General features: G+C 37.7%; 4 protein-coding genes across 5 annotated transcripts in view; 2 read left to right on the top strand and 2 right to left on the bottom strand.

The window, feature by feature from the left end:
* Positions 1-1,566: 1,566 nt before the first annotated feature.
* Positions 1,567-5,171, bottom strand: LOC135744965 (zinc-binding protein A33). The gene is made up of 6 exons (XM_065263351.2): positions 4,166-5,171; positions 3,187-3,282; positions 2,885-3,115; positions 2,791-2,813; positions 2,582-2,700; positions 1,567-2,452 (listed from the first exon to the last, which is right to left on the bottom strand). Exons 1-6 carry the CDS (start codon positions 4,562-4,564, stop codon positions 1,911-1,913), a joined length of 1,410 nt encoding a protein of 469 aa, XP_065119423.1. The 5' UTR covers positions 4,565-5,171; the 3' UTR covers positions 1,567-1,910.
* Positions 5,172-7,369: 2,198 nt separating this feature from the next.
* Positions 7,370-10,384, top strand: tubb4bl (tubulin, beta 4B class IVb-like). Its single transcript, XM_065263352.2, has 4 exons — positions 7,370-7,701; positions 8,729-8,837; positions 9,124-9,234; positions 9,322-10,384. The coding sequence occupies exons 1-4, from the start codon at positions 7,645-7,647 to the stop codon at positions 10,377-10,379; spliced, it is 1,335 nt and encodes a 444-aa protein (XP_065119424.1). The 5' UTR covers positions 7,370-7,644; the 3' UTR covers positions 10,380-10,384.
* A 48-nt stretch (positions 10,385-10,432) lies between these two features.
* The window catches only part of crb3a (crumbs homolog 3a), a 29,488-nt gene continuing 12,043 nt past the window's right edge, over positions 10,433-27,877 (bottom strand). The window contains exons 2-5 of one of the 2 annotated variants that reach the window (XM_065263356.2): positions 19,581-22,667; positions 18,554-18,734; positions 15,895-15,956; positions 10,433-12,156 (exon numbers count right to left, since the gene is read on the bottom strand). In XM_065263356.2, the coding sequence (XP_065119428.1) occupies positions 11,950-12,156; positions 15,895-15,956; positions 18,554-18,623 (339 nt within the window). In that variant the 5' untranslated portion in view covers positions 18,624-18,734; positions 19,581-22,667 and the 3' untranslated portion in view covers positions 10,433-11,949. The remainder of the gene's footprint in view (positions 12,157-15,894; positions 15,957-18,553; positions 18,735-19,580; positions 22,668-27,877) is intronic. The other variant, XM_065263357.2, reaches the window with a different exon arrangement.
* Positions 22,656-27,738, top strand: asf1ba (anti-silencing function 1Ba histone chaperone). The gene is made up of 4 exons (XM_065263355.2): positions 22,656-23,129; positions 23,655-23,770; positions 24,303-24,479; positions 27,008-27,738. The coding sequence occupies exons 1-4, from the start codon at positions 23,021-23,023 to the stop codon at positions 27,197-27,199; spliced, it is 594 nt and encodes a 197-aa protein (XP_065119427.1). The 5' UTR covers positions 22,656-23,020; the 3' UTR covers positions 27,200-27,738.

Genomic DNA, 27,877 nt, shown 5'->3' with positions numbered 1-27,877 from the left:
TAGAAACACAATTGATTAAGAGTATGAGTCTCAAAGGGACTCCTTATCCTTTACTGGAGAAACATTAGCCTGAAGGCATAGGAAGAAAGGGGAGATAAGGGACAGACTGAGGGTCCCAGGGACCCTGATGACAAAAACCTCACTGTCCCTTTAGATTTCACAGGGCGGCGCTTCCTATAAACTCTGCTATAAAGGAATCAAATAAACCGTAGAGATCTTCATTCACCTATGATGGGTTTTGTGGTGAGTAACACATTTATAGAATAACTAAAGTGTTTAAATTTAGTATAAATACCAGTTAAAAATGTGACTTTCCTGGTAAATAAATGTTTTAATGTTGAAGAGTGTGGGTCTTAAATGTTGCATAGATGCAGATAATATGCTGTAGTAGGACCAGTAAAATATCCACAGAGGACATCCACCTGTCTGTAGTAGTTGATGTATTCATAAATAAGTAAAATGACATGAATTTAAACATGGCACTATACAATTTAGTTGGTTCTTAGTGTCAGGTCAATACATTTATTTACATTATTTATTTATTATTCAATTCATAATTATAATAAATAGTAATAAGGTCTTTGTTTAGTTCAAATTGAATATTTTCTTGCTTTATAGGCAGCGTATAATTGTTTGTGCATTGTGAAAGAGTCATTGTCCTACATCTCTATTGTATGTGATTCCTAAAGAAGATGGCACATGGAGCATCTAAAAAAAATAATCAATAATGACTATGTTTGTTCACACAGCAAAGTTTCTGGTGTCGTGTGAATATTGCCAATTATGTATGTCTATCATTTTATTATTAATCTTAGCATAGGACATATCTGATGTTTTTGGGTAAAAAATGGTAACACTATCTATGAAGCCCATGCTTAAAATTTATTATTGCCCCCTTTATAATTATAAATAGGCAATAATAAGTCGTACAATAATATAACGTCCTTATAACAATGCATGCTGCATCTTGATAAATACACTCATGGAATATATACAATCAAATAAAATAATGGTTTAAGTATGCACATTAAAAAAAGCAAATGCATCACTTATAAGTAATAATAAAAAAATATATAAATGTAACTATGCTGTTCTTATAATGGGGTATATGTGTTGTTATGTCTTTATAAATATATTTATAGAACAGTAATAAATAACTATAAATAATTTTAAAGTGAGCTTTTATTTAGTATAAGCATGGGCTTCATAAAAAAAAATATTAAGCTCAGATTGATGGTTCTGAATGTCTGCAATATTAAATTCTTTGGGAAAGTTACACTACCTAGTTATTCATCAGATATAATTGTTAATAACTGTAATAAAACACTGAAATTGAAAACTCTGGATGAGTGGATAAATGAAAACTTTAAAACCATTTCTAATATCATTCACAGAGTTGTAGTTTAAAGGTTTGGAAATGTGCAATGTGCCTTCTCACTTTAATGCATTTGGCGACATCTACTGGACATTACAGGTAGTTAACTTTTAAATATCACATCATGCGCACTACACATGATCGCTCACTGTTGCTATAAAAATAGTTTTATACAAACTGGACCACATACGTTTGTTTGAATATTTTAATAGTAAATAAATGTGCATATTAAGGCATTACAGAAATCATTAAGGAAAGACGAGCTTATGCTCAAGTTCAAAAAGATCTTGAAAACTATCCTTTCTTTCTTAAAAACAAGTCTTAACTGTGTGCAATAATACTGTAGGTATTATTTTTTTCAGCGAATATTGATATGTAATTATTTGCGATTTATTTAATAAATTAAAAGCATGCAAATTATGCAAATCAATTAAAATTGTAAACAATAGACAGCACTGATCATCACCAGTTTTAAACGATTGCTATATTAGGTAGATAACATTTAGCAGCACCCTTTCACAATAACCTTATAAATTCATAAACGTAACCCTTCCTCATTAACAGACACCGACACAGGCCTGGATAAGACTCTCAATGGATGTTTACTCTGCGTGTAGAAGTAAGGTAGCAGCTTTTCTGTGAAAGCGTGTTTGAAAGTGTGCAAAATCTCTTCACTCGCTGGGTTCGAAAAAACAACCTCCCCACTGTCCCGCTTCAGCTGGACTCGGACCCTCTGCAGTTTCCCCTCCGGCTTTAAAGCTGTTGGGGGCGATGCCATAGCCCTGTACTGTCCGTCCCGTAGACAGATGGTCCAGAAGCCATTCTCCGGTCTCGCAGGTACTTCCTTGTCTCTCTTCACGCGCTCGCTGGCCAAGCCAACGATCCAGTCTTCGTTTTCTCCAATCTCAATCTCCCAGCTGTGACTCTCTGAGGTGGATCCCAGCACCTCAGCGCTGATGTGGAAACGTTCAGGGTTATTGGGGAGATGTTGGTTCAGGGTGCTGTAGTGGAGACTGGTGAGATCATCAGACAGCGTCAGACACGGGTGAGCTGTGTTTGGGTCCAGAATTACAGGACCTGAGATGGAAATTTAAATGATCATTATTATCTCAGATTAGTCTCTAAACAATATTTGATAATTCAGCATCTCCCTAAATGTAAAAAAAACATTTATGTCCTTTATTGGTGCATTAAAGATGAACTTACTGTAAGGTGCAGCTGATAGCATCTTCTCCCAAACCTTGAACTTGAGGTTCCCAAGATACTTGGACTCATCTAATAAAGAGCCAGACATATCTTCTGGATCCTGTAATGTACTCCATGTTCTGCGAAAATGGATATTTTTAATTTAAAACCAACATTGTACACAAAAAGTAAGCAATAGGAATGGTTAATGGAGTCACAGATTTACATACCCCTCTATTGTAGCTTTGAAATTCTGTAAAAGATGAACGAATGAATTAATGAATCAATAAATCAATGAATCAATTAATTAATTTATATACTCGCCTGTAACAATATCATATCTTCAGCATGTATGTTTTTCTCCATGCTCCTGATCATGTCTGTAAGTGATGAGATCTTTTTTGCAATATCATCGTCTGTGTTCTTCATGGCCTCGATCCTTCGCTCTTCCTCCTCTTTCAGCTGTGATAATCTGTGCTCTTCCTCATCATAAAGACACTGATGGAGCTTGACAAACTCAGCCTTTATTTGTCTCTCAACTCGCTGGGCCTGATCCTAAAAACCATAAAGCAGTAAAAATCTCACTGACCCTTGACACAAGTCACAACTAAAAATGTAAGATTTACCCTGATGTGCTCCAGAGTAACGGATGAACAGCGTCTGGCTTTATTAAATAACTCCAGCTTTTCTTCCAAGACTTTCATGGCTGTGGAGAGTTTATCCTGTAAGTGAAAAACAAATCAATATTAAATGTGTTCATGAAGCACTTTATGAAAACAGCAAGGTCTTGCAAAGTGATGAAAAATCTAATTCAAACAAAGTTAAAGGTGGGGTGCATGATCTCTAAAAAGCCAATGTTGATATTTGAAATCACCTAAACAAACACGCCCCTACCCCAATGGAATCTGGACCTTCTTTTGATATATCCGCCCCACACATACGCAACCCATGCAACGATTTCGCTTAGTAGACACGCCCCTTACTGCTGATTGGCTACAAGTGTGTTTTGGAAGTCATCCCGACTCCCTTTTTCAAAGTTTTTTCAAAAATCACACACGCTAGTGATAGCCTTTGTGTTGTTGTCCTGTGTTCAGTTGTAGTCTTCCTATTGAGTCCAGTCCAAGTCTTCTCAAGTTTTTGTTTTATTATTTTTTCCAGCCATACTGGCTGATGTTTGGACATTTTGTGTGTCAGTCTGAATAGGTTCACTTAGCTTTTGTAAAATAAAGATATTTTATTATTTTCACTGCTGATCTATGTCACCTGATGCTGGTGAAGAAAAACTATAAACTTGTGCTGCTTTTATCTACCATTCCACCATTTTTCAACCATATAAGTGCCTTTGAAATATTGATTTCATATCTTGGATCAAGTCAATTTTTCCAGAATACAATGAAACACATGTGTCAATATAACAGGAACCTCAACGCAGGGAATGCAGAAGGTGTTGTTTTAAATGATGTTTTGGCCGAACAGACTTGATAAACAGCATTCTTATGCCCTGCTTCTGCGAATCTTTTCATGGCCCGAGAACAGCAGTGAGCATTGAGCCGAACACAATGTAACACAGATTGGACAACACAATGTGACACTGTCAAATTTTACCTTGCAATCCAGAGCCGCCTCTTCTGTGGGAGAACAGTCGTGACCTTTGTGCATTCTTGAAGTCTGGCACACAACGCAGATGGGCTCCCGATCTATCAAACAGAAAAGCTTCAGCTTTTCACCATGTCTCCAGCACAGACTATTGGATCCGGACGCACAGCTCCGGCCTCTCCCCAGCTGAAAAGCTTCACACAGGTTTTTAAGGGCCCGGTTAGAGAGGGGGCTCTTTTTGGAAGTTCTCCTCCTGCAGACGGGGCAGCTGCAAGAAACGGCGCTTTCCCAAAACTTCTCCAAGCACCTCCTGCAGAAACTGTGGCTGCATGGCAAAAGGACAGGATCCTTGAAGATCTCACAGCACACGGGACAGGAGAGGTCCTCTTCGGGAAGATTTGCAGACATGTCCTCTCTCTCTCACTCCTGGGGTAGGTATTGCTTTTGGATTATGTGTTAGACATCTCTATGGGGTGTCTCTTGAACCTGCTGTTTACAGGTGTTTTCACTACGCTTGTTTCGAGGAGCACAGAGCTGATAATGTGTCTGTCTTGACATGCAACAGTGGAGGAGGAGGAGGAGTCTAAGCATACAGAACGAGTTAAGCCAGAAGTGAAATGCTCTGAATATATAGAGAAGATCTTACTGGGTCCACATCCTTCAGGCCAATCATGCACCCTGATTTCAATAGTAGGTGCGGTTTTAAGTTTATAAGAGAAGACGACATTTAGTTCTGCAAAAAATTTTTGTTTTTAATTTTGCGTACATAAATATGGATGGACATTACAGTTTTTTTCGATTGCTAAACGCCAGTGGGCACAACTGGAGTCACATGTGCAAAACTCTAACTACAGTCTGCACAGCAGCAGTTCATGTGGACCAAACTCTAGTTCGTTTTTCATTGCTTGAACACAGTTTTCAAAACTTTACACACTTATTCCATGACTTTAACCACAACCTGCACAACACTGTGGATTTACAGCACTTTGTTCAAATGCTAACACACTGCTGTCAAAACTGTGGATCACACATTCAAAACACAATTGATTTCAGCATTGTGCCTTTCAAACACTGCTGATTGCAATTTCATATAAATATAAATTCCAATTTCATATATATATTTCATTTATATATAATATTACCTTTCATGTACTTTAAGTTTCTACCTTTTTTCTCATTACTGTAATTCCGTAAATTACTACAGACAACTGAAGCAAACTGCTAATTTTCATTTACCCTAAAAAATTATGATGTTCTAAAAAAAATAATGTGATAAATCAATAAATAAATCATTCTTTAAAGAAAACATTACTTGGTGTGACATCACTGAAATTGTTAAAACTGTAAAGATATAAAGTTAGTATTTTGTGTATTGGTGTTTGATGTTAGTGTTTTTCCTCTCAGTGTGTTGTGAGTGACAGTGTGTGTTATCTCAGTGAGGGTTGTGTTTAGTGTTTGGCTGCACGGAGCTGTTTTGAGCCATATGTTAAGAGTTGTGCTCAGGTGACTTTTGGTAGTGCAGACTGTAGTTAGAGTTTTGCACATGTAGCTCCAGTTGTGCCCACTGTCGTTTAGCAATCGAAAAAAACTGTACTGTATGTCATGTTCAGTCAATACTAGGACTGTCAAAAGATTAATTGCATACAAAATAAAAGTTTGTTTTTGCATAATATATGTGGGTGCACTGTGTGAAATTAGTTTGTATATATAAATACACATACATGCATGTATGTATTTAAGTGTGTGTGTGTGTGTGTGTGTGTGTGTGTGTGTGTGTGTGTGCGTGCGTGCGTGCGTGCGTGCGTGCGTGTGTGTGTGTACCTGGTAATTATCATGTTGTGGGAAGATAGGAATACCAGTGTTTTTGTGACCTTGTGGGGACATTTTTATGTCCCCATGAGGAAACAAGCTTATAAATTAAACAAAATGATGTTTCTTGAAAATGTGAAGTAGCAGAAAGGTTTCTGTGATGGTTGGGGTTAGGGATTGTGACAAAAATTGTTTGGCAAGATGAGAAATTTAAAAATCTTGTTTTAAAAGCAAGCATCAGGTTTATTTCAATGCACATAGTGTATTTATGTTAATTGTATGCAATGAAAAATAAAAATTTTATGAAAGTTAAGGCTGAATGGACCTGAAATTGTCAAATGGTGTAACTGCCAATTGCACCAAAGAATGAGAAATATTAAAGGTGTAGCGGAGGATTTTCTTGAATTTTAGAAAAGAACTGCCTTCTCCACTTTTTAAAAAAATGCAATTGCGCAACACTCCTGATTGACAACTAGGAGGACCAATAGTCTTGATGATCCACCCGGAAACGCGATAGTTTGCACGCGATAGTTTCACGTGCGCGCGCGATAGTTTCACGTGTGCACGCGAAACGTAACCTTATTTACTTTTTTCTCCATGTCCCCTTAGGGGCTCCATATTAAACAGCTCTGTTTTCTAAATAAAATACATGCATGATTTCTGAAAAATACTTTGGAAAAGGGAGTCGGGCCGAGTACCAAAACACACTTGTACTGTAACCAATCAGCAGTAAGGGGCGTGTCAACTAACCAACACCTTTGCCTGGGTTGTGTGGGGTGGGTCTATCAAGTAGGTCCAAATTCTACTGGGGTAGGGGCGTGTTTGTTTAGATGATTTCACATATAAACATTGGCTTCACAGATCATGCACCCTGCCTTTAAATACTGTGACAATCTGTGGAAACTAGCAATCTGAAATCAGAAAATCAGAATTTAAAAAAGTATTTAATTGAGTTTAAAATGGTCCAGTGGGCCGTATTAAAATTTACCCCAGGCCGTTTGTGGGCCTCGGGCCGCCAGTTGCCCATCCCTGCTTTAGATAAATGATCGATAAAACACAACATGGAAAATGACCTCACTACAGAATAAAGTTAGGGGAACGTTCCTCTAACGTTAGTTGCTGGAACCAAAAATGAATCTAAAAAATAACGTTCTGGCAACCAAAAAATTTTATTAGATTTTATTGGCTAGAACTTGTGAATGGGGGCTTCAGATATTGTTGGACAAAAGTGGGCTTTGAAGTGAAAAAGATTGAAATTCACTTTGGTAGACCTTTTGCGTTTTAAAGGTGAAACAATGTACGGGACTGGCTATTATTTAGTATTTTTTTGTTTGTTTGTAATTACGTTCATCGTCAGTGGAAATCCTCTCAATTTCCCATTCCAAAATTTCTGTCTGTCTGTAGTAGTCGTCAGAAAGTCGCCTATCACCTCCTTCGAAATCACAGTCAGCATCCTATCCGCTGTCTCCACGAGCTCAAGGTCCTCCTTCTCTCCTCCGCTTTTGGTTGCCATGGCTATGACGTCATCTTGCACCACACGCACGGCCCAGTAACGGCGTTTAGAGGCGGGCGTGGTGAGAGAGAGGGCCGGGGAAAAGCCGCTTCGTCGGTCAGAGTGTGCAGAAGAAGAAGATCGTCCCCGACTTCTCCATCACCGCCATTAAAGGACCCGAGGCATCATGCGCGAGATTGTGCACCTGCAAGCCGGCCAGTGCGGCAATCAGATCGGCGCCAAGGTAAAGCAGAGCCTATACATCACATACAAGCTGCATTTTCACATGCAAATCTGCAGTTGAGAAGGGATGGCGACTGAAGATGCCAAAATGAATCTGTTAGAAATTCGTCCCAGATGAATCTGATTAATTCATATTGCGGTTTTAAATCAGTAAAGCGCATTTAATGCCGCATTTAAACGCGCATTTGTGCGATCCGCAGCTGTAGGCATGCAGCCGGTGCATTGTGATGTCCTTTCAATGGGCGTGATGGGTCTCGTCTATTGTACGATAGGAATGAATGAACTAAACGTTATTTTGTTCTCTAATTGTCATTATCGTATAGTTGTACAGTTATGTAGGCCTACATTTAGGCTGTGTGATTTCTTTTTTATAGTAATGATGTTTAATCGATTAGAAATTGAAATGGATGACCCACTTAACGTTTAATTCGTCCATTGGGATGAACGCTTTTAATTTTGAATGTATTATTTGCCATTTTTACATCAGATGTTAATGCACAAATGCTTACCAGTCTGACCTATATTCTCACAGGATTCCCTATAGAAAATAACATCACATTGTTACATTGCTTTGACTTGGAGAAATACAATAGGCTAACATAAATTATGTAGATTTAACTTATAAGTTGCCTTCATCGAAATATAATCAATATAAAAAAATGTGAATTGCATATGAATTTTCATTGTATATTATAATAATCTGCTCAGCATTATATATATATATATATATATATAATATATTTATTTATATAAATTTATTTATTTATTTATATATATATATATATATATATATATATATATATATATATATATATATATATATATTACATGATTTGTTCCCACAAACAGATCTGCAGAGATGCTGCAAAAAAATATTACTTCCAAAATGAATGGTTTGATATTTCTGACTAGATTAATCTGATTTTTGATCTCTCTCTCTCTGTCTGTCTTTTTCGCTCTCTCTCTCTCTCTGTCTCTGTCTCTCTCTCTCTCATCCGCACCCCTGCTCTCTCCTCCTCCTCTCTCAGTTCTGGGAGGTTATCAGCGATGAACACGGCATTGATCCAACAGGAACATATCATGGAGACAGCGACCTACAGCTAGACAGGATCAGTGTTTACTACAACGAGGCTACAGGTCAATATTCAAATAGTTGCAACAATAGCATACATACAGAGGGGATTTCAAATTGTTGTATTTTAAACATTTTCTTTAGAAATTTATTTATTTATATTACATCATGAATGATGAAATTTAAAATTGAAAGATGAATTGCAGACTTTGGTGATGTCATGCATTCCAGACTCCAAAATTAAAGTGTGTGTGGTCTCAGACATTTAACCCCCACTGTATTTGCAATGATATTTCCTATTTATGAATCATGCAATCGGTTAGTATGAACAATCTCTGTTTCTTTGTATAGGTGGGAAATATGTTCCCCGTGCCATCTTGGTGGATCTGGAGCCTGGCACCATGGATTCAGTTCGTTCTGGACCCTTCGGGCAGATCTTTAGACCTGACAACTTTGTGTTTGGTAAGAAATCATTCATTTAAAAATGATGATGATTCATGATGTAGTTTCACATTAATATACGTCGCTTTCTTATTTCATTTCTTTCAGGTCAGAGTGGTGCCGGAAACAACTGGGCCAAAGGTCACTACACAGAAGGAGCTGAACTGGTCGACTCGGTTCTGGACGTCGTCCGTAAGGAAGCGGAGAGCTGCGACTGCCTGCAGGGCTTCCAGCTAACTCACTCCCTCGGCGGAGGAACCGGATCGGGCATGGGTACCCTGCTCATCAGCAAGATCCGTGAAGAATACCCCGACCGTATCATGAACACCTTCAGCGTGGTGCCCTCACCCAAGGTGTCCGACACCGTGGTGGAGCCCTACAACGCCACCCTGTCCGTCCACCAGCTGGTGGAGAACACGGACGAGACCTACTGCATCGACAACGAGGCTCTCTACGACATCTGCTTCCGCACCCTCAAACTCACCACGCCGACCTACGGCGACCTCAACCATCTCGTCTCCGCCACCATGAGCGGCGTGACGACCTGCCTCCGCTTCCCCGGCCAGCTGAACGCTGACCTCCGCAAACTGGCCGTCAACATGGTGCCCTTCCCGCGTCTCCACTTCTTCATGCCCGGCTTCGCCCCGCTCACCAGCAGGGGAAGCCAGCAGTACCGCGCTCTATCCGTCCCAGAGCTCACGCAGCAGATGTTCGACGCCAAGAACATGATGGCCGCCTGCGACCCCCGTCACGGACGGTACCTGACGGTGGCCGCCGTGTTCCGCGGACGCATGTCCATGAAGGAGGTGGACGAGCAGATGCTGAACGTCCAGAATAAGAACAGCAGCTACTTCGTCGAATGGATCCCCAATAACGTCAAAACGGCCGTGTGCGACATTCCGCCCCGTGGCCTCAAAATGGCCGCCACCTTTATCGGCAACAGCACCGCCATCCAGGAGCTCTTCAAACGTATCTCCGAGCAGTTCACCGCCATGTTCCGCCGCAAAGCTTTCTTGCACTGGTACACCGGGGAGGGCATGGACGAGATGGAGTTCACCGAGGCCGAGAGCAACATGAACGACCTGGTGTCCGAGTACCAGCAGTATCAGGACGCCACCGCCGAGGAGGGCGAGTTTGAAGAGGAGGGCGAGGAAGAGGTCGCCTAAATGATCTCCTACATTTCATTTTTCTCATCACAAACCGAAACAAGTTCTCAGTATCCATTGAAAACAAGTGACATTTTAATGAATCGTGTGAACATCTTGTGTTTCTGAATGTTGTGAATGCACGCCATCTTTCCCACATTTGTTTGTACATGATGACTTCAGATTTGTGAATCTTTCAATGCCAATCTGAATAAAGGCTGATATTAAATCTGAAATGCTTTGTTTTGTAGGTTAACTTGATTAAAATGAGTACAGAATATACATTCTGTAAATGTGTATAATTGTTGCTATTGTGTTTGCTTATCAAAAAATGACAGCATAATAAGGTTATTGCCTGAAATATTAAGCAACCACTAGAGGGCGCCATTACAGAAATCATTGAACAGGCTAGGTCCTCACATAAAGCCTTGCATTGCTCTTGGCAAATAATATTGTGAGACACAGCATTAAGCAACACTGTCTCCTTGTGCAACCCAATACAATTTCTCAAATGTATAAATCTCTGTTGCATTGATCACATTTATGGACAATTAGTACCAGATTAATTGCTTATATGATAAATTATCCGAAATGCTAGTAATTAATATCATAGTGGTTTTGACAAACAAACCAGATCTACTGGTTGAGCATGGCGTAACAGGTTCAATTCCCAGAAAATGCATTGACTAATATAACGTTTGTATATATTGTTATACACATTTGGGTGTGTTTGCCCAATTTGTTAAGACAAATTAAGACATTTGTATTAGGGGTGCACAGATAAATGCCGATATATATACTAATAATACGTGGCCGATAACTATTCTGAATCGCACATGCGATATTATTCACAGTTATTTCATATACTACAGCGAATTCGGTCAGCAAGTCCTTATCGATCTGAAATCACTGTTAGTTTGAGTCGTTTATGACATGCATTTGAAAAAGCAACACTCGTCAAACATAATCATTATACATACTCTTTATTATCATGAAAATACATGAAAAGGTTTGAAGAACAGCAATATAAATATATCCTTAAGCCATTTCCTGGAGCTGCGTGTATCTCTGGTTCTTCGTCTGCAGCTCATATTGAGTTTCTGCTCAAGAGCGCCCTCTGGCTTTTGGATGTAGCGGCATTTCACCGTAATTCATTGAGAAGCATAGCAAGCATCTATCGGTGCACCCCTAATTTGTATCTTTTCAAAAACTCCCTGTGAAACCAGAATGAAATGTCAGTGCTCGAGAACAGTACAAGCAGATCTGTCAACAAAAGTCATTAATCCTATTATCCAAAGTCCATTTTGAGAGAAATGCAATTCCTTCAAGCATGTGTAGTCTTTTCCACGCAATGCATGTAGCAGCTTCATCTGTTCAGTTTTTGTTTCGGTCGGACATTAATATGCATTGTAAATTGCGTTGCTTTCTGCTGATTATGGATTTCATCCAAGTGGTCATAGTTAGTTGGTTTATCCATAACACAGGGTTAAATCCTGACCCTGTGTCTCAGTAAAGGTGCTTAGTTAATGTTTTCTCTTTCATCGTTTTGAATAGGTTCATATGATCAGTGTGATCATGAACCAGAACCCATTCATATCAGTCTCTCTTCTTTGGGTAATTTGAGGGCGTTTGGTATCTCCACACTGCGGGCTCCTGACTGCTCCTCAGCGCTGGGTTGATACGTCCCCTCCGTCTGTCGTTTCTTCCTCACCACGAAGAAGAGAAACAACAGCCCACCAGTCAAAATAGCCAGAAGTCCCAGGACCACAGTCGGCACTACAATGGCCACAATATGGTGCTGCGCAAAAAAGAAATAGACTCATGAATTAACCAAAACACTTGCTTAATACAGATAAGATAATTTCATTAGTATAAGTGCATGCAAAAATGTCTAAAGAAAATCCACTTTTTTTGAACAACACATAGTAGCAAAAGCACTAGATGCAACCAAAAACATTAAAAAGGATTGAAGTCAAAAAAGTAATAATGAAGCACACATTAGGGAGCGCTGTTATGGATTCAGGCTGCCACATTCGGGTACTCACTCACAAGGGACACAAGATTATCCTCCCTGGTTGTCCGACATGGCGTTTAATAGATTCTGCCAACAAAGCAGTATTATGAAATGCCGAAATAATATTAAAAAAAAACACTTTGTTGGCAGAATCTATTAAACGCCACATCGATATTTCAACAAAGTCATATAAAGTCAAAGTCAAATAAATGACGATGCACGAAACGACCATGGATCACATTTAAACTTGTGGGATTAAGCAGATCTGAGGCCCAAGTATACATATAATACCTGCAAAAGGCATTTGGTTAATAACATTATTTCATTTTTGATGTAGGTGACGTTTAGCGGCTTTGCATCTGAGCTCCTCATATACTGCTGTATTAAGTAAGGAATAATGTAAATCGGGCTGGTTATTACCGCAGAATAAACCCAACAAGATTTAGGTCTAAAAATGCATGTGTGCCTCGGACACAGGTCGGGTATAATTGTACCGGCATGGGGTCTTGGGTAATTTGAAATGAATGTGTTTTTTGCCGAAAGGACCTGAGAAGACACAAACTATCTTGTGTGAATGTGCATCAAGTCCTTTTCCAACCCCTCCTCTGTCTGCCAAGAGTGCTTGCGACATCATGTGCCTGGTGGTAAGTTAATTTTCGTTGAGCCAGACCTGTCAATCAATTTTTTTTTTTTTATCTATGCACGTCAGATTCGGGTAAAAAGTACATTTTCCCAAATATTACACAGCTACTTGCCACATTGAGTAAATTACACAAAGCACTGATATGAAATATTTTATTAGCCTAATTGTAACAAATGCGAACCTTCCATGAGGAAAAACGTTTCTTAGTGTCTTTAAGCCAAGACACAAAAATCATGCATTTGGCCTAAAAAATATATAATTTGTTTGTACATTATGTTATTAAAGGTGCAGTGTGTAAATTCTAGCGGCTTCTAGTGGTGAGGTTGCGAACTGCAACCAATGTCTCAGTCCACGGCTCACTCCTCGCTTTTGAAAAACATAGAGAAGCTACGGTAGCCACCACAGGACAAACATGTCATCGTCTGAGACAACTTAGTAAAAATGTTTGTCTGCTAAGGGCTTCTGTAGAAACATGGCGGCACAAAATGGTGGCTTTCATGTAAGGGGACCCACCAGGGGCGTCGCTAGACCCCTTTTACTGGGGCACGTGCCCCACTGTAAATCTTCTGTGCCCCAGTGTAAATCTCAAGTTTACATTTTAGCAGTTAACTGGTGTATTAATTTTCAAATATAATCGAGGCAAAACGGATCTAAATGCAATGTAGTTACCCAATTCACGTTTGAAAAAGCAGTAGTCGCACTGACGCGTGCACGTACCAATTCATGTCTGGCGTGTCTATTTTAGACACGCACAGCCGCAAACAAAAGTCCAGGTAAGGCTAAAAAAAACATGACGAGACTAAAGTAAGTTTCTAAATAATAATAATAATAATAAGCTTTTTTTGACCCGATCGTGGCTCATGTGATAGGCATCAGCAATGTTTTGTGCAAAGCAGGAAAAGGGAAGCAAAAATGATAGATGATGAGTTTAAGGAGGTAAGACAAATTACAGTACATCTTTACCCAGTCAGGTCTTAAACATTAGAGGAAAAAACTCAGGAAAACCTTATAGTCAAGTCTATGGAATTGCATTGTTGCTGAGAAAATCAACATAATGTATGTGTTATACTGTTCTGTATTTTCAGATATGAAATTAATATTTAGTTCACTAGCTCTAAGACATTACTAAGATAGGTTATTTTAGTAGCAGTCATAAAAAGAAAAATATTTTTTGTAAAAAATAAGTTATTAATCATTGTTTTGTAAAATGCAAATGTGCATCAAAATATTTTCTCTGCTGTCATTATTTTCAAACATTTTAGGCCTTCAAACATGTTAATAATGTTAAGCATATAAAGATACTTATACTTATAAAACTTTAATATTTTTAGATACATGTTTTTTCTTTCCCAGTACTTGTTGCAGTGTTGGAATAGTCAGTTAAGCAAAGGAAATTGTATAGAAGTGTTGCACACTCATGGACACGGCAGGCTTTCAAGAAAAAAGTAAAAAAAATGGGGGGCCTGTGCCCCAGTAGAGCTTTATATCTAGCAACGCCCCTGGGACCCGCGGTGTATGTGTTAAAAAACTTCTCATTCTTAGGTAATAAAAACATAACAGTTCATTATGAAAGGTCTTTATACACCCCTGATAATATAGTTATGTAGATTATATTGCATTTCTGTCCAGAGATCCTCCTAAAAGTTACACACTGCACCTTTAATTAGGCATATTTATTTTCATTTATGTGCAAATATTAAATTGTACCTTAACAGGTAAACAAAACATAATACAACCTTTTGTGTACATTAGTGTACCTTAAGGTCCTATTGTGTACTTTTAAGGGTACAGTTAACTGTTTTGTACCCCTAATATTTAACTAGTACAAAATTGTTTTCTACAGGTACACAAAATAGATTCATTTTCTGGATTAATTTAACCAAACAAATGGGCTCATCCCTTTGTGACCCAACTTTGGTGTAGGCGGATGCTACTGGGAAATAACATATATCCAAATGTCGCCAGTAACCAATCAGAATCAAGCATTCCAGCGTGCTGTGTAATAATTACCCATAAACATGATGTTATACACGTTTAAATAAATTGTGAAGGGACACTTTGTATTCCAGACAATGTTTATTTAAGTCTTTAAATTGGGTCCAAACTGTACAAAGTTATAAAGTTATAACAATTAAAGTCATAATGTTGTAACAATATAAAAGTTATAAACTTATAACAATATATAAAAAAGTTTTGATGTTTTTACAATAAAACAATTTCTGACGATTATGTGTAATAAGATGCATTCATATAAACATTTTCCAATGATTATCCAGACGTATATCTGCCAATATCGATAGTTTGGTTATATTAGTTATATTAACTACATTTTCTGAATGTTATTCATTCATATAATGATCATTAATATTGAACATTAAACTACTGATGTTTCTTTACATTTTCTAAACGCAAAACTCAAATTCATTGCATATTCATGTTCTCTTTTGATTTGCAGGACATATCAGCCATTACTTTTGGTTGTTTTTAAACTATCATCCAATAGCCGATTGTAAAAAATTGCTTTTATCGACCCATAACGATTATTGGTCGATATACCGGTGCATCTGTACTAATAATAATTATACTATAAATATTATTATTATCAATAATTATGTTTTGTGGGACTAAGGAAATCTCTTGTGTACGCAGTAAACTTTTCTTTTTCTGATTTCAATTCATATTTCAAATTAATATCCGGAGGGCCGATTTAAATTTAAACTCATGTAAGGGAGCAAATTCTTAAATGCTGGATTTTCTCATTGTGCTCCAAATAAAATCAATTATATATTTATAACAGAAATAACATTTTGATGATTTCTTCAGGTTAATAAATGGAGAAAAGAGAACCATTACGACACATAAAGGGAATCATGACTTACTGAGCTGGGAGCTGTAGTTGTAGTTGTAGTTGTAGTGTTAGTAGACATTGTGTTACTCTCTCCTGCAAATGAAAAACATTAAATTAAGATGAAAATCAATCAATTCTACCCACAAATGATCTTATTCTGAACCCTGGTTCTCAACCCATTGCCTTCAGGTCTATGTGGTTCTTTAATAATAGTGTTGTTATGTGGTTACTTTACATTTCATCTGATGCATGCTAGTACACTGTAAACAAAAAGTCAACAACTTGGTTTTGCAAGTCAGTTCAACCTAAGTTTTGACTTGTGAAATGTTGACATCATACAGTAACTTATAAAAGGGGGTTGACATTGTTTAACTTAATTTGTTAAGTAACAAAAAATATATATGTTGATTTGACAAAAATTCTGAATTTTTTTACAGTGTACTGTGTGTGCTCAGTGCCAAGAATTAAGGCTAAATGCAGCATGCAGTTCAGAGAAACAAACAAACGATACAAAAGGTAAGAAGGGGCATCAGCATTCAAGGAACTTCACCATTCATTGTCTTTTCTAAGAAAACTGACCAAAATACTAATGACTCATCTTGCATTAAAAGGTGTATGCAGAATTTTGTCCTATAAAAATGCCCTGTAAAGTGATTCACCAAATATCACCTGCCGTAAACTGAATTATGGCTATTCAAAAACAATATCTTTTCATATATATATATATATATATATATATATATATATATAGTGAGGAAAATAAGTAGAGATTTAAAGATTCATATTGGGTTTAGGTCTGGAGACTGGCTAGGCCACGCCAGAACCTTGATATGCGTCTTACAGAGCCACTTCTTGGTTATCCTGGCTGTGTGCTTCTGGTCAGTGTCATGTTGGAAAACACGGCCTTAACCAATCATCAATCCTCTAACTGAGGGAAAGAGTTTGTTCCCCAAAATCTCGCAATACATGGCCCCGGTCATCCTCTCCTTAATACAGTGCAGTCGCTGTGTCCCATGTGCAGAAAAACACCCCCAAAGCATGATGCTACCACCCCCATGCTTCACAGTAGAGATGGTGTTCTTGGGATGGTACACCTCATTCTTCTTCCTCCAAACACGTTTAGTAGAATTATGACCAAAAAGTTATATTTTGGTCTCATCTGACCACATGACTTTCTCCCATGACTCCTCTGGGTCATCCAAATGGTCATTGGCAAACTTAAGACGGGCCTGGACATGTGCTGGTTTAAGCAGGGGAACCTTCCGTGCCATGCATGATTTCAAACCATGACGTCTTAGTGTATTACTAACAGTAACCTTGGAAACGGTGGTCCCAGCTCTTTACAGGTCATTGACCAGCTCCTCCCGTGTAGTTCTGGGCTGATTTCTCACCTTTCTTAGGATCATTGAGACCCCACGAGGTGAGATCTTGCATGGAGCCCCAGTCCATGTTTAGCTTCTTCCATTTTCTAATAATTGTTTCAACAGTGGACCTTTTTTCACCAAGCTACTTGGCAATTTCCCCGTAGTCCTTTCCAGCCTTCTGGAGGTGTACAATTTTGTCTCTAGTGTCTTTGGACAGCTCTTTGGTCTTGGCCATGTTAGTAGTTGGATTCTTACTGATTGTATAGGGTGGACAGGTGTCTTTATGCAGCTAACGACCTCAAACAGGTGCATCTAATTTAGGATAATAAATGGAGTGAGGTGGAAATTTTAAAGGCAGACTAACAGGTCTTTGAGGGTCATAATTCTAGATGATAGACAGGTGTTCAAATACTTATTTGCAGCTGTATCATACAAATAAATAGTTACAAAAATCATACATTGTGATTTCTGGATTTTTTATGTCTCTCACAGTGGACATGCACCTTCGATTACAATTTCAGACTCCTCCATGATTTCTAAGTGGGAGAACTTGCAAAATAGCAGGGTGTTCAAATACTTATTTTCCTCACTGTATATTTAATCTTAAATATATTTTATCAAAAAGCTCAGTAAAAAAGACTTCATCAATTAATGTCCCATATAAAAACAAATCCCTAATTCTTTGGCAACCCACAGTGTACATAGTGTTGAAAGAGTAAAAGCACAAGCAAAGGTGCAGACTGATACAAAGTCCCAAGTAAAAGTAATGTTTAAACCTACCAAGCTATCACAGCAGAAACACACACACACCCAGGAAAGAGAAAGAGAGAGAGAGAGAGAGAGAGAGTAAAGATGTTAATCATTTACATGGGTAAATAATTCCTCAAGGGCAAAACGGGACAGATATAACCTGAATGAGAAAAGGAAGTGGAGGACTGCCAATGAAATATGAAAATATGCCAAAGGTGTACACGTCGTCAATACCACAGAAGTCACATTTTACTTAAATAAAAAGATTTTTTCCTCATACATGGTTTCATATTTTCTTCCTTAACTGGTTGTTATAATCAACTGACCAGTTTCCCCACAATACTTCAAATGTTTTTGGCACAAACAGACATGCTTGAGCTTGTCAAAAAAGTTTTAAGCTCAAGTCAGAGGTGTGTTACCCAGCCTGTTTTATGTGATCGGGATTAATCTGATGTAACTCAGCGTAGCAATTCGAATGTATTCAGTTTAAGGGTGATGAATAATCTCTGGATGTTCTCTTTTTGAACATAAAGCGGATTTTTAAACATGACTGTAGAGGTGGAGCATGTGACTCACCCTGGCCCAACACATTCCTGGGAAGCAGCAGTAGAAAAATCGCTGCCAATAGCCCAACCTGCCGTATCATCTCTGTACCCCTACCCTCAACCAGAGGAGCCTGATGTTCTGGGTAGGGTGGAGTCAGGGGTCAATAAATCATGTCCGAGATCAAAAGAGTAAAACGGTCGTATCTGGCGAGCTGCGAAAGAAGAGCAGAAACTTCTGTTCAGATAACCTGAAGTTGATTTTAAAATGAAATCAGGCTTACAACATAAAATACAAAGCCAGGTAGAAAAAATTATATAAAAATATACTTTAATACTAGCATATTAATTGTAGGCTATTAAGTATATGTTATACATTGTTATTGTCTGTGCTTAAAAATAATGTTCATTTTATATACTTCAAATATAGTATAGTTTAACTGTATTACTTTAGTGCACTTGAATAATAAAGCATACTAAATACCAGTCATACTTATAATGTATTGAAATAAATGGTGTATCAAAATAGCAAAGCTTAGTACCCTTAGAAGAACACTAAAAGTTGAGAACACTTAGAAGAACACTTAAAGTTGAGTACACTAGAAGAAGTAGCCTATACTAAAGACTTTTTTTGTATATTAAGTAGGCCTACCAAATTAGCGTTTTAGTAAGTGTACTAAAATAATAATGTGTATTTTAGGTCACTTTTACCTGAGTATGAAACAGAAATAGATCTTGCTTTACTGATGAATGTTAAAGTATTTTAAATTACTAAAACTTCCAAGTAAACATAAATATTTATTTAGTAAATAGCATAAATAAATACACAAAGTAATCCCAAAACTGGATTTACATACGACTACGTCTTATTATAACCTGAATACAAGAAAAGGTCGTTGTGAAGCTATATCGTTTATCTATATAAACATTTTCAGCATGACTGGCTGTCTTTGATCTCAGTACACCTGACGTAACTATATTTTAACCCTAAATCTGAATTACGCCGTTTGCGTTGTTAAAGAAACCTTCATTTATACACAATAACATATATAAAGTCATACCTTTAGCCAACCTTCAATCCACGATGTTATCCGAATAGTTTATGTGAATTCATAAACAGATCCAGTGACTATGCGGTCACAGGTTGCTTCCGCCTCACCTTACCGGTGTTAGTCACTATCTCAACCCAAGCCAATGCGCAACACGTACTCTCTTATTCATAACGCGCATAGTATAAACCATTATCCGTTACGACCTTCTTCCAAAGACAGTCTTCTGGTTTTTACTGATGCGTTGAGTGATCGCTCGAGCCGTTCAAAGGGGTTTCTTCTTCCTAAACAGTCGTCGTTGGTCACATGGTTGAGTATCGTGTTACAGTACCTGAGTCCAGCGACAGCACTGGCAGCAGATACCTGCGGCCGACACAGACGCGCTATTGTGCGCAAACATTCATCATCCACCTGCGCACTCAAGCGACGACTCGCTCACTACTTCTGCTCTCTACAGCCAATTCTCATCATAGGCTACTTCACTGGATTCATTTAAAGTTTGTTCATGTCTGTTTTGATGTCTTTTAAAAGTGTTTCTCAAAATATTTATATATATACATTTATTGGATTAAGATTTATAGCACATACCTCTCTCTCTTTTGCATATTATGTAGCCTACCTTCAGTTTAAAAAGTTATTGTGTCGACCTCATGTGGTGGATAACGGACCTTTGATCTTTAAGAAGTGAAAAAAAATTCTTGAAATGCCTCAGTTTTGTTAATCCCTTTACTCTTCTAAAATTATTAACTATTGGGTGACTGTTCCTCTGTTGACACAAACACAAAATGAAGTAAATAAGCACACTGAATGACGATTTAGACACTGACCTATCATAAACTTTATTAGATAACGTTGTAAAAGTCAATTCACACATAATCATCTGCCAGACAATAAGGTAGACTGAATAAACTGAAAAAATAAAATAACTTCACTCCACAAGTGTAATACACTTTAAGTGACATAATAATAATATTAGCCCATTTAAGCAGTTTTGTATGGCACAATACAACTGAAACTGACTTGAGCTTGAATAATGCAGTTCCAAGTGCTTGACATGTCAGAATATAAAAACAATGAGTATAATTTGTGTAAAATTTTGTTTGGAAATTTTCGCAATTAAAACACATGCACAATGCAATCAATTTGTTTTATACTTAAAATAATACAATTAATCAAATCAAATGTGTTGGTAAAAAGCGTAAGCATTATGAGAATTTAAAAAATGTAAATGCCTCGAGTATCTGGTTTTAATTGGTTAAAGTTTACAGATACTGTTAAAGGGACAGTTCACACAAAAATGAAACTTCTGTCAACATTTACTCACCCTCAAGTTGTTTTAAAGAGAACATATCATGAAAATGTGACTTTTTCATGTTTAAGTGCTTCAATCAACCTAGAAAATGTGAAAAAGATCAACCCAGTAACTTAGTTTTGGTAAATCATTCTCTGCAAGCATGTGAAAAAAATAGGTCATTGAAATTTGGCTCCCCATGTGATGTCAGAAGAGGATAATACTGCCCCTTAATCTGCACTATCTAAACACAGCACTGCCATTTAGTGCAGAGATCAACCTATTTGCATTTTAAAGGACACACCAAAAACGGCACATTTTTACTCACATCTTAAAAGTGGCAATTTTAACATGTTAAAATAAATTATCTATATTTTTAGCTAAAACCTCACGAATGTACTCTGGGGACACAAATGATTTATTTGACATCTTAAAAAAGTCTTGTGAAATATCCCCTTTAAACCTGTATGAGTTTATTTTGATGAACAAAAAAGATATTTTGATAAATTATGGTAAGCAGATATCTGATGGTAACCATTGACTTCCATAGTAGGAAAATAAATATTATGGAAGTATTGTGATAAATGATAAAGAAGATACTTTGATAAATAATGATAAGCACACAGTTGACAGTACCCTTTGAAGTCCATAGTATTTGTTTTTCCTATGGAAGTCAATGGTTACAATCAGCTGTGTGCTTACCATCATTTATCAAAATATCTTCTTTTGTAAAGGAAGATATTTGTGTGTTTGTCAAAAAATAAATTCATACAGGTTTAGAACAACACAAGGTTGAAAAAATAATGGCAGAATTAAAATTTTTGGGTGAACTATCCCTTTAACTGCTATCCCACCCTACAGCACGGTGAAATATTTGACTGTTTATGCACAGTCAGTCCAGGTCAGAGGGAGGAGTGGATATGGTCAACATCTCGGGATGGGATTGCAGAATGTCTTGTTGATAAGAACCTAATTTATATTGTCTCAGGCTTGTTTGTGTTAATTATAAGACTTTTTTTTTTTAGAATAATAAACCCAGTGCATCCTAAATTGCAAAAATTATACTAATTATTTTTTATATGCACACGATTTCAGTAAAAATTAACTTTTTCACAGGAACTCTGTAGGCATATATTTTTTATTTGTCTTTCTTCTTACTAATAGCATTTGCTGTTTCTTCTGACCCAAACAACAGTAAACCTTTAGTAGTCTAACCACACTATACTTACCACTAGGCTACAACTTTCAGGAAGCAGATAAAGAGATGCCTCTTTTCTTCACACAAATATACAAACACTGTTTTTTATATAAAGTCAAAATATTTAGTTATTTCTAATTTTATTGATCTAGTCATTTTTCGTGATTTTTATTGGCAGTATTATTGGCCAGTATTATTGGCCAGACAATGCCTTTTTAAATCTTAAGACATTCTGTTTGATATGCTAGATAGTAAGAACGATGAACAAGTTTACAAATAAAAATGAAGCCTCTAAAAATGGTTGTGGCTAGAAGGGGTACAGCTACGGCCAAAATCTCGTGAAATCTCGCCGGAAGAGCGCTGTTTTCATTTTAATCATACCCCGAAACCTAACCCTAAACCCAACATTTTATATGGGATTAAGGCCGTAGCTGTATCCCCTCTGGCCAGAACCCTTAAACTCTGCAGGTGACCTCTGAACTTCGTCATTTTGACCGCTGTGACTGCCGTCCAATCCGCGTCCACAAAATCCGGGTCTTATAGTCCGTTGGCCAATCAGCGCCCAGACCAATCTGCTGCCTCTGACGCTTCTCCGAGCTGTCTGAATACTCTGGCGGGAGAGACAGCAAGGGTTGTATTGTCAGTTACTTGTGCGAAATAACCTTGCTTTATCTTCTTTAAGTTACTTTAGAAGCTAATTAGACTTTTTGTCTTTTAATTTGAGACACAATAGTGTTGACTTTAATCCCCTGCTTTAACAGAATAGCGCACGCTATTGGACTTTTACAACAAAATAGCTTGTGAGCTAGCATGAGCGAGTAAAAACGAGTCGTCGAGCGTTTTTCCTTAAAAAAATCAAATAAAACGTCTATTTGGTATTTGGATTCCTTCTAGAGTCATCTGTTTATCCGTTTTCGAGAGGTATATTTTATTGTGACCATTTATTGATAGTACCGTAGAGCTATGGCAAAAGTGCAAGTGCTAAATGTTGCTGTCCTGGACAACCCGAGTCCGTTTGGAAACCCGTTTCAGTTCGAAATAACATTTGAGTGCATGGAGGATCTTCCCGAAGGTAAGTTTTAAAGTTAACTACTTGAATAACTGTGTGTACGCTGTTGTCAGTGTTATTCATTGGCTAGCTAGCAAACTGTTAGCTAACTCCGCCAGATGACGTCAGAATGGCGGGTAATTGAAACGTGCAAGGAACGCTGCTTTAATGTAACTAACATGATGATTTACCCATAAAAATAATATCCAGAGTCATCAACATTGTTGATCCAATGCAGCACTCATATAAACTTTGTTATAGATCATACAAATTGAGCATATCTGTGCACTGTAAGCAACAAATGAAACGAAACGTAATGACGTCACTTGCGTAATTACAGGTACATTGGAACACGTTGCCATTGCCCGTCAAAATGTCTTCCAAAATACATTAATTGAGTCTATAAGTGCTTATAAACTAAACTTATTATATTGACATAAATCAGACAATAAGAACATTGTTATTCAAATCAGTAAGTCCATTGTGGTTCAATTTGGATTGCTTTGAGTGTGTCCAAGTCCAAATATATTCATATAATTTTTGTCATAGATCTCGAATGGAAGATCATTTATGTGGGATCGGCAGAAAGTGAAGAGTATGATCAAACTCTTGACTCTGTTCTTGTTGGTCCAGTTCCTGCAGGGCGACACATGTTTGTGTTTCAGGTGAGTTCATGACATTGCCATTAATTTACCTTTTAAGAGAATTTTTGCTTAAAATAGCAGCAGATTGTTTAGTAGCTTTGGTTTACATGTACAAATAGTTTTTTTATTAAACAAAAATCATGAGGGTCTTGTAGCTTTTGTCATCAAGTGTTTTTAAAGTGTTGTTTGATGAAAATGGTAGAAATATAATTGGGATTACCAAGATTTAAGAAAAAATATGTTTGCCATTCACTTACCATCACAACTTTCCAAACCTGGATGACTTTTGCCATGGAACACACAATTTTTTCCCAAACTGTTTTGATTTTTATATAACAAAAGCATACATTGACCATGGGCTGTCAAGCTACAATAAGGATGAAAAAAAGTTAAGTAATTAAATGCCTGTAATGTGTATTTTAATTGGAGTTACAGATGTTAAAAATAAATCAACTTGCCGTACAGTTACACCCTAAATGAGTCATGTATGTGCTCCGAGCAGGAATTCCCTTTATTGAAAAGTTTTTGTCATTTGTCTTTTTGTTTTTTTTAGGCGGATGCTCCAAACGCTTCCCTAATACCTGAGAGTGATGCTGTGGGCGTTACTGTTGTTCTAATCACATGCACATACAGAGGACAGGAGTTCATACGCATTGGCTACTATGTGAACAATGAATATACGGACACTGAGCTGCGTGAGAACCCTCCCATTAAGCCTAACTATGGACAGGTACGTGAATAACTCCTAAAGACCCTCTGAAATACAAATGTGAGTTTAGTGTCTTTAGGGCTGGGGGATTTTGCAAAAAATTAAAGTTATTTTTATTTATTTTTTTTAGAACATTTGATAGGGCTGTGTAAAAAAAACGCCTATGATTCTCGTGTGCGTTTCACCAGTAAAGCCGGTTCCTTGATTAATAGTAAGTCTCCATCACTTGCTTTCAGATGAAGCGGCATTTACTACACAGATCCGTATTTCATGAAAAAAAATATTGCGTTCATAATCGAGGAAAATCGACTCCGATAATCGTTGCGATTTTGCCTAGCTTCTTGGTGAACTACGTCTTTACTGATGAAACGCGCATGAGAATCGCAGACGATTATTTTTATTTTTTTGCACAGCCCTAACATTTGACAATCCACGATTCAATTTCCTACGCCGTAGGACCTACGCACGACTATAACGAGCCCTTAAGTCGCATCATTCAAAAATGCGTCATTTAAAGAAATAACATATATAAGTCGCAGTGGAATATACGTTTCGTTTATTAAGAAAATTATTTCACAAAATCCAAGCCGAAGAACAGACATTTATTCTGGAAAGGCGAGTTATTCTACTAAACAATAGCGGACAGAACAGCAGGCTGAATAGATGTCTGTACGTTAAAGTAATATTTTCAGTCATTTAAATGATAAACCATAGCATACAGAACTTACCTGGGAGGTTGACTAGTCTAAATTAACCGAACAAGCCAACTTGCATGAAGTTAGCAGACTCGTCATTCCGCATCACTGAATCCATTGAATTACATAAATACAGGAGCAGCATATAGCAGACTCTTGCGGCTGTAGACGGTAATTATGTCTCTTGCCTCATAAATGTCAAAATTAATTCATATTGACTTAAGCCTGGTATACACTGTGCTATTTTAAATAGTCTTTTAGGATTGTTGCTTGCCACACTGTGCGATTAAGATCGTAATTAAGTCCATGTCACACTGTATGATCTCAGTTTCCATCAATGTCAGACTGTACGAGTTTAAAGACTTTTAAAAATCGGATGCACGCAAACAAACGCATCCGCAGTTTTACGTCATCGATTGACGACGGCTGGGAAAACACACGCTGAAGCGAAGGCTAACAAACCGAAACAACATCTACTGTTCATTTTAATCATAACTTGTCTCGAGCATAAAAACAAGAAAAAACGAAGGAGACGAGTAACTGGCATTTGAATTTCCAGCGCGATTTCTCTTTTTTTATCCTATCATGGTACAGTGGCGATGACACGTTGTACAAACATTCTTTATTGTTTCCATAACTCCACAAGTTTCTCCTCCTGCTGTACAGTCTACCTGGTTCTTTTTTACATTTGTCTGCGTTGATTTGTTGTTGTCGCCGCACTAACTGTGTCATCGGGTTCTGTGCTTCTATTGGTTCTTGATCTGCCGGTTGTCGTAGGGAGATGTCACACAGCAGGATTGTATCTCAAAATTTCTGACACTGCCAGAATTTTGTTGGAGGATAATTTTGATCGCAACGGTCATTAATCGGCTGTCTGTGAACATGTCAAACTAGCGATAAAAGATGGCAGATTTTAGCCTGAGATTCCAGAAATCCTTTAGGATTTCAAAATTTGTCCCAGAGAGCTAAATCCTGGCTGAAATCTCACAGTGTGCACAGGGCTTTACAAGGCACACCTGACTATAAGACGCAGCTCCAGCCAAGTTATTAAAAAAAAACGCGGCTTATAGTCCGAAAAATACGGTACATATCTTTTTCATCCCCGCGCGTGCTGTAACTCTGTCTGACGCACCCCCCTGCTAGCTTAGCTTAGCACAAAGACTGGAAGTGAATGGCTTCAGCTAGCATACTGCTCCCAATAAGTGACAAAATAACGCAAACATTTTCCTGTTTATATGTTGTGATTTGTATAGTCACACCGTGTACAAATAACAAGATCATATGAGACACAACCATCTTTTACCCATCTTTTCCCTTAGCTCCGCCCATGTAGCAGTGCTTCACCTTCTGAGAATATAGTTGCCTGTATGTATACTGTTAAAGGATTGCTGTGTCTCATATGACCTTGTTATTTGTACACGATGTGACTATACAAAACACATAAATAGAAAAACGTTGGCGTTATTTTGTCACTACATTATTTTGGGAGCAGTATGCTAGCTGGAGCCATTTACTACCAGTCTTTGTGCTAAGCTAAGCTAGCAGGGGCTGCTTCAGGGTATACACTGATTAAGCTAAATTCCCAAAATGTGGGCGAGTTCCTTTAATATACTCCAAAAAGTCGACAAAACGAACTTAATATAAAAACAAATTGACCATAAAGAAAAATAACACCTCCATCTAGTCTTTCATCATTGAAAAGATTACATTGAGAACATACATTATTTTAGGGTCTCTTAAAATAATGTAAATTAATTAGGTCTATGCAAATGCTACTTAATATAATTGAAGGGTCGTGTTGCTCATGTGAATGTGTACATGTGTAATTTAAGGCATTCCTATTTCTTCCCTTAGCTCCAGAGAAACATTCTGGCTTCAAACCCACGTGTAACCAGATTTCACATCAACTGGGATGGATGTGCCGAGAGGATGGAGGATTCGGAGAATGTGGACCCCGCACCTAACGCCATGCTGCCCCCATCTTGCGCTCCGGGTAAAGCACCTCCACTCGGACTGGTGCCAGACAACTCCATGGACTGTTTGTAGTGACGCAGGCTCCTGGGATTAATCCTCACATCTCAAGGCTCATCCATGAGCTCGGGTCAATCTGCACACTGTGGAAAAGAGGCGGGGCTACTCAAATACATCAGTCATTGAAAATAAGTGTGTTGTTGTAATTTTGCCACACCTTTTGAAAACAAATCAGTGGTGTGGAGAATATGGCAGATCTTATCTCTGGCATGCAATATAAATATTTGCTTTTCAGTTTAAAACATGAATGGAATTAAAGCTGATGTGTCATGTCACCAAGTATTAAGATGTGCTTCATCTAATGCCGTAGCACTGTTGACACATCAACCTTTTTTTTTTTATCCAAAACAAATCTATTCAAATACCGAAAGGGGATGGAAGATCAGCTCTGTGTTTAAGATGTCAAATGCGTAATTGACTTAACAGCAGTACTTGTGTAAGCTACAAATGGCTGACGTTATTTTTGTATGTGGGACTGTATTATATTGTATATATATATCTATGTCTCTTTGTATGCCAGTTTTCATTGAAATAAATGTTTTGTTACATGATAATGGCCGTCGATGGTGTGCCATCATTTGATCTGTGATCTGCACAAAGTGGATGCAGCTGTGCAGTCTTTTCATTCATAAAACTGTTGTGTTGCATTATGCAGGAGTTCACCTTCTGCATCATGTTTGGAGTGATACGAGC

This window comes from Paramisgurnus dabryanus, chromosome 3, assembly GCF_030506205.2.
Source record: "Paramisgurnus dabryanus chromosome 3, PD_genome_1.1, whole genome shotgun sequence".
NCBI classification, from domain to species: Eukaryota; Metazoa; Chordata; class Actinopteri; order Cypriniformes; family Cobitidae; genus Paramisgurnus; species Paramisgurnus dabryanus.
Note: the sequence above shows the minus strand (reverse complement) of the source record. Positions and strands in the feature narration are given on the sequence as shown.